This window comes from Typopeltis vanoorti, chromosome 6 (genome assembly GCF_054136105.1).
Source record: "Typopeltis vanoorti isolate ZY-2024b chromosome 6, IOZ_Tvanoo_1.0, whole genome shotgun sequence".
Taxonomy (NCBI): domain Eukaryota; kingdom Metazoa; phylum Arthropoda; class Arachnida; order Uropygi; family Thelyphonidae; genus Typopeltis; species Typopeltis vanoorti.
The window spans coordinates 118331281-118338936 of NC_143554.1; the positions used below are offsets into that span (position 1 = coordinate 118331281).

Consider the following 7656-nt stretch of genomic DNA (forward strand, 5'->3'; position numbering starts at 1 on the left):
CCACGATAACCTTGACGTCTAGGTTATCAAGATAACCTTGATAACATTGTCAAAACCGAGACTTATCGAAAAGTATTACTTAGAATAAATCACATTTGCCAATAAGATCAACTTCCAATCATTGTAAAGTAACATAAATTACTGATATCGTATGAATTATATGGTGTAAATACATGTATATATATAAATATAAATCTGGATGTAAAGGTCGGAATATGTACTTATAGATGTAAAAACATAAATGTAAATATGAATATTGATACAAATTTGGAAATATAAATGTTAATCAGTACTTGTACTGATTAACATTTATATTTCCAAATTTGTTAGGGTTAAGCGCGCACACACACACATACACTGGAGGGAACTTTTTATGGCATATTTTTCCATTAGATGTTCCGATTATAGCTGGAAAATATTAAACAATATAAAAATTAAAAATCATTTTGATAATGGAAAAGAAATTAAAACAGAACAAAAATATTTTCATGTGGCTTGAAGCGAAAATTTTAACAAACGACTCTGGGTTAAACTCCTACTGGCGCAGATATTTGTGAATGACTCAAAAAGAATTGGTAGACAGATGAATTTCATATTCCATTGCGAAACCATTCTGCTTAAAAGAGGTCCGAAGTGGCTTGAAATTCATATAATATTGAATGAAGTAGCACGCATATAAGTGGATTTCTGTATGAATGTATGTATCATGATTATGTGTAAAAAAAATGTCATCAATTGTGAAAATGCTGTTTAAAATAATGCTGTTGACGAATAAAGAAACAGAATGAAAATTAAGCCTTTATAGAGAATGATGTACATTCAGGCAGTGATAGTAAATTAGATTTATAAAGGAATTAAATGTAGACATGACAAGCATCTCAGTGTAAAAGAGTAAAAAATATTTTGAAATGCTTTGCTAGATTTCATCGTTCAATAATTTTCCTTTTTTTAGTGTGCTGAGCTCACATTCTCCCAAAGTGCTATACAAGCTTGAAGTTCACGTTTAATTACTTCTGTTCCATATTTTTTAAAGACATCATCCACTGCTTTTTTATATGAGAGGAACTTGCGGCGATCAGGTAGAACAATTTTTTCACTTAAATTAGCACGTATTTTTTTCATTTTGAATCCACTTCTTTCCGCATTATCTGCACTAGGAACAAGATTTTTAATTATATTCTTTTGATTCTTTTTGGGATCATCAGAATAAAGACTGGTATCCAACAGGAATAAGTACGTTCCTTTTCTCATGGCTTCACACACTTTCTAGAACAAAGAAAATAACAAATAGTGAGTAACAAGAATATAATTAACAGGAGTTTGTATGTACACAGTACATATATAATACAAATATTGTTTTCTAATATTTTCCATGTTAGTCGTTCTGTTCGGTAATATTATTGTTATACAGCAATCTCCATGAAGTTCGAAGAATCATTGTGTGTGTGTGTGTGTGTGTGTGTGTGTGTGTGTGTGTGTGTGTGTGTGTGTGTGTGTGTGTGTGTGTGTGTGTGTGTGAGAGAGAGAGAGAGAGAGAGAGAGAGAGAGAGAGAACCCAAAGTAACTTGACTGACAAAGCACTCAAAACCGACTCTAGCAACCTATTCCACTCATTTACCAATCGCCAAGCGAAAAAATCGAGTCCTCACACCCTTCTTAACCACAATTTCCAGGGATGATCTTTGTTCAACTACCGCTAGTAAAGTGATGAAATATTTTCTGTGCATTAATACCATGACCCACATTTAGCAACTTAAATGTTTCTATCATATCCACCTATCAAACCCACAACTATTCAATCTGTTATCATAGGAAGCATTTCAGAAGCCATTTCCCATTTGGTCACTCCACTTTTGGATGTTCTCGACCATCCTGTTACGTCCACATCTTGATGTGGACGTATGCCTTAGCCTCTCTGTTTGCTAGTGTAGTGTGTTTTTCAATAACTAACTAATCCTGTGAGCTACCTTGGAAACCTTTGCAATATGTCGTCTGAACTTCCAACTATCTACGAACACCCTGAAATTTCTAGCTTCATCAATTTCCTGAAATACAGTTCGATCAACGTGGCACTGTCGTGACGTTCTATTTTCATGTTATGTTCTAAATCCGCCATCTTGCTAAAAGTCACTTTCATAAAATAAAGGAAAACTAATTGCAAATTAATCACTGATCTAAGGGTAGAGAAATTTCTATTATACTGCGCCACTCTATCCTTAGATAAGTCTATATGAATTAGTAAGATTAATTCAAAATTAGTTAGCAGTCTTTTCACTCATTCAGGCCGATGGTATTTATTTTCCTTCCTTCTGGGATTCCCGCTAGATCCGAATTTTTGTGAACGGTGCAGTAAAAAGAAATTCAGGCAAACACAATATTTAAATTAACAAACAAAACATTTAATATATGGTTATATAACAAAATACATGTATTCCACATTTAAATATGATAACTCAGTCAAGCTAGTACATCAGGTCAAGTCATTCACAATAAATCAATCTTTCAAACTTTCACATACAATTTCACAGTTTCAGAATCACAAAGTTTCTTTACTCAATTTACTACAATAGAAATTCTTAATTAATCAGTTTCCTTGTATCTCTCAACTATACTCTACGATTAACTCGTAACAGGCACTAACCACGGTAGATATCACTTCAATGTCTATATTTTCAACTCTCAGCCTCGATGGTAAGCTACAGTTAAATTTTAGAAACAGCGCAACGGAACTAATACTTAAATCTGCATACACTGAAATAAACTAATAGGACTGTCCTTACCAGAAATAATCTTCAGTACTTCCAATATTTTGTGAGCACACTTTCAATTTGTATTTATCATACTTGCGAAACACATTTATAAAAATTCTCCAAGGTTATAACTAAGCCTTATTAATCGCGCTTCAAAACTCCAGATAAAAACTATAAGGTACATTAATTATTCTTATTTTTTATTCATCAACTAGTTTAACTCCGTACAATTCCTTTTTTCGTAGTATAGAAATAAGTCGTAATTGTAGACTGACTGGATTTATTCAGAATTCTTCTTTGAATGTCCAGTTCTCTAATTATCCGATTACGGCAATAATTTCCTTTTATTACTACGGCTGATTTTGCTTTCAGCCAACTATAAGATTCACTTATATAAAAAAAAAATATCTACTCAACTCCTATCCTTAGGAATCTTTTAATTACTTCTACTTCTTTAGTTTACTTCCTTGCTACCTTATAGTTCCAAAGTTCCGTTCCGACTCTCTCTTACAACTACGTATCTATTTTCTCTCTTCTCCACAAACGCTCCCTTCACACGCGCCCGTTTCTTTTCACGCGTCTCCATGACAACCGATAGACGTAAACATTCTCGCGAATGTTACATTACGCTATACAACTACATTGAGTTATTACATAACATTAAGCTTTCACAAAAGGAATAAATAGAATGATCGCATTTCAATAAATGCGCAGTTAAACTACAAATCAATAAATAAAACAGCTTAATAACATTTAATACAGAATCTATTTACCATTAACACATTTCTTTGATTAAGCAATTAAATATTTGACATAATTAAGGTAGTTATATAATATCAATTATAATTTATGTTATTTACATTAAATAATATCTACAAATATAGTTCTTATGACGGAAAGTCAAGTTGGATTCTGAATCAAACAACATTTATTCTATTTTCTACATAATTAGAATCCAACAGCACACAGCTTGCAACCTTTTTATCTGAAAATGCATAACTTTATAATTTTCAGCATTAAACTGTCTCCCATTAACTTTTGCCCATACAACAACCTATTTAAATCATCCTGCATCACTCTGATTAACCATTACCCTACTGAACTTTGCATCATCAGCAAACAACTGAACATTTCCCCTTTGAATTATTTCCTACATCATTTATGTGCACATAAAACAACAGTGATCCAAGCAGAAAGAGAGATGTGGAAGACTATTATTAACCTGCTTTCTCCTGGACTCTGCTCATCCATATACTACTTTTTGTATCTATCCATCAGCCACACTCGTGTCATATCACCATTTTCATATCCATCCCTATTTGCATAAAGGTATTCCAAGAATTAACAAACTCCTTTGAAAAATACAGTATATCATCTTTTATGATCTAAGACATAAAGGGAATGTGATATTCCTTTATCCCACTCAGTCGTCACTCTATTATAAAACGTAAGTTATTAAGGCATGACTTCTTCACAAAGTCATGTTGTCCCAATAAAGTATCATATTCTTATCTACCCATTCTGAATTATGTATTTGTTCAACTTTTCTAATACTTTCACCAATACTTCCGAGATACTGATTGATCTATAATTTACTGCTGCAGTCTTTACTAAGTTATTAAGTAAGTTCCAGTTACTGATTTTTAATGATCAACATGAAGTCTTATAAGCGTTTTAATAAATCCAAGCCTTCAGTGCCATAATTTAGCACAAAGGGAAATTTATCTCGTCGTAGATCAGTCTGTAATACCAATTTTTATCACTATTGAAGATGAAAGTAAAACATTGATATTACGAATGCATCCGAATATCATCAACAAATTTCATTTTTATGGTGTATTAAAATTACTTATATGCCACTTCCTTCAGATCCTATGAAACCACAAACCAAGAAACTGAATAAACTTTTAGGACGTCGTCATTTCAATGGATGATGATACAACTGTTTTACTTAAGCCCGCATTCTTCATGGAAGATCCCAAGAATTTATGGATTGTCAACTGTATTGGTGTTCGTACTTAGGAAGTCTAATCTCATCCGTTAATGGGACATAATAATTGGTAGAGCCTCTACTACTATTATGGCTCGTAAAAAAGTTAAGCAAGTTTGAGCGCGGTTAGTAGTTGGAAGGGGTCTTTCGTTCGATGCTGTTGGCACATTCTCCTTCGTTGAGTCTTTGGACTCCCTGGAGGTGTCAAATAATAATAATATTAATGGAGTATATATCCTTGTGGCATAAAAATCAAGTCTTAAAGTTAATTAACACGACTTAAAGGTGAGTTTTGATGCAAATTCATTGTTTATCAATATACCCGTATTCTTAAAAAAAAAAAAATGATATTCTAAAACGTATAATGCAAAGTTTTATTTATTTATTTATTTTGTTTGCATCTGCACTCATTCTATGACTTTTACTACGATTTTTGTTTATTTATTTTGTGTGTAGCTCCCAATCACGAAAGGTTGTAAATCTATTGTACATTAATATCGTGAGTGATGTGAGGATTTATTTTTATTATAATTTCTAATTATCCGCAAGTCGTCACTTTTGTAAAGAACCATAAACACTTTACCACATGACGATTTATTGTAAAGAATCGAAAAAAAAATCTAGAGTTATGAAACAATGGCTTCCACAGATTCCAATAATAAATGAAAGGGTATTATTTTGCCTAAATGAGAAGCTAATTAGGGAACAAATAGTCGTAATTATTATAATACGTATACTATTTGGACTACAGGTGTCACTATATGTATGAAAGATAAATCGACACGACAAGTTTGAAACTTTCTTAATTATATTTCGAGTTAGTTGCTATTTTCGATTTATTTACATTTTCAAGGCATGCATTTACAGTGTTTAAATATTGAAAAGACTTACCTGTAATGCATGTTCTGTCTTGGTTTCTTTTTTTGCGCAAACAGATAACAACACAACCAAGAAAATTATGTCTGCTTGACGCACGTAATTAAGAGCTGCTTGTGGCTGCTCAACAAAATCAACGTGTTGAAATTCTAATTTTACGCTTGGTAAATTCAACACTTTTTCCGTTATTTCTCTTATGAAGCGCTGACAACTTTCTCTCCATGCAGGTTGTTTGCTGAGAACTGTGATATGAAATTCAATCCCATTCTCAAAATCAGGGTCAAACTGTTTTAATGCTTGCAATAATCCTAAAATTTCGCATCCAAAGCCATTTCCTAGCAAACAGACGTTCAGTTTTTTGTTCTTTTTAATTTCTCGAAGCCACTTTTTAAGCGGAGGCGAGTCACCGTCTTCTAGAGTACGCGTGATATAGGATTCTACTGCCGTGCATATTGTAGGCGCGTAATATAGTAGATAAGCACACCGCAATTTAGCCGTTGTAAAATCCCATTCTGCACTTCTGAAATAATCCTTGAATTTTTTCTGTTCTTCTAACAGATTCACTGGGATTGTAACTTCTTCTAAAGATAGTTCACGTTCAACAAAAGCATCTAAAATCTCCAATTTCTTTATCGCTTTCTCTGCTTTTTCCGGTACAATTGTATCATTATCAGCAGCAGCCATGTTTAAAATATCACGAGAGTTGTAGTACAATAAAAAGCAAAGTCCAGGGAAATAACTTCTTCGTTTAGAGATAACGTTTCATATGTCTAGAGCCAAGTGAGTGTTTGTGCTACAAGCTACAAGGCATGTCAATACATGTTGATATGACTACGAGTGCTAAACATAGAAACGACAGAAGTTTCCAAAATACGTGACGTCCTGGCGTTACTGCCATGGCAACTGTTACGTCATGGAAGTAAAAAAACATTTCTGGCAGCTGTCCAAAAGAGTTGTTGCACTATTCAAACCTTTTTTTTTTTTTAATGCTAAAGTTTATCTGTAGGAATCAGTAGTGAAATGCTGCAGCAACAGGTTTATTAGTAGGAAAGCACTCATTACTTTCCAAGCTTTTAAATAAGAAATTAATATTTTATTCCCGCAAGCAGTGATGTAATTCAAGTAAGAATATTGAAATTTATATTACTGAATGCTTTCGTAAGAATTCTCCGATGCAACCAGTTTCGATTTGACGAGTATTTTTATAATTTAATATAGTTTTTATGATATCTATCCGATTTATGACAATGCATTATTAAAATCCTTCAAAATTAAAATACTTAAAAATTAATATTCCACTCTTGAGAGAGGTTAACTTTAATTATTAATAATGGAGGTTAGTTAAAACTATACCAAGCCAAACTAAAGGGACAAAAAACAAGTATGAATATTATTAAGATTAAAAAAATGTTTCCAGTATGTTAATAATGATAAAATGATATATCAAGTTGTAAACAATACATATATCGTCTTTTCATTCCCTGGTGAGCAGTACTACTTCAGCTCAAAATTTTTTTGCGGGGAATCAGTAGGTAGTTGAGTTCAACCTGAAACAATCAATGAGGTTGAATATTCGTAGATCCTTCAGACCGCTAGAAAAGAGAACACGTTCGTAATGATATATAGAACTTATTTCTATATTCGTGGGCATTCTATCCACTATGAGTTGAGAGATTGAAAACCAGCGTTTCTTTTTCGAAATTAAAAATAAAAAAAATACTGCGCCGAAAAATCGACCAAAATCTAAAATCGGAAGAAAAAAAAAAGAAATAATAATAATAAAAAGAAAATAATAACACATAAAGATACTTGATATAAAGATAGCCTGTCTCAGTGGATGTGCGTTTGCACACCACGGCGCTTGACCGCACAAAGGAAGACTTCTTGGTTTGGAATCTAGTCGGCGACTGGAAGAAATTTTTCAAAGCCTTTTTTTGACCGTTTCCCGAGTTAGTCGATCTCTGGCACTGGCAAGCGGGTTTTTTTCTCCCGGAAACTCAAGAAAATCGACCGTAGAACCCACATTATTCCAGGCATTAA

At 32.9% G+C, this 7656-nt stretch overlaps 1 protein-coding gene across 1 annotated transcript; it reads right to left on the reverse strand.

Moving 5' to 3' along the window:
* Positions 1–785: 785 nt before the first annotated feature.
* LOC150105861 (uncharacterized) lies at positions 786–6383 on the reverse strand. Its single transcript, XM_090393632.1, has 2 exons — positions 5632–6383; positions 786–1266 (listed from the first exon to the last, which is right to left on the reverse strand). The coding sequence occupies exons 1-2, from the start codon at positions 6298–6300 to the stop codon at positions 949–951; spliced, it is 987 nt and encodes a 328-aa protein (XP_090249758.1). The 5' UTR covers positions 6301–6383; the 3' UTR covers positions 786–948.
* Between the last annotated feature and the right edge of the window lie 1273 nt (positions 6384–7656).

Bases quoted from the DNA above. Each gene is read 5' to 3' on its own strand.
- LOC150105861 (XM_090393632.1), bottom strand. From the start codon at position 6,300: ATGGCTGCTGCTGATAATGATACAATTGTACCGGAAAAAGCAGAGAAA. The intron at 1,267-5,631 runs GTAAGTCTTTTC...TCTTTGTTCTAG, and splicing joins AGACAGAACATGCATTACAG to AAAGTGTGTGAAGCCATGAG.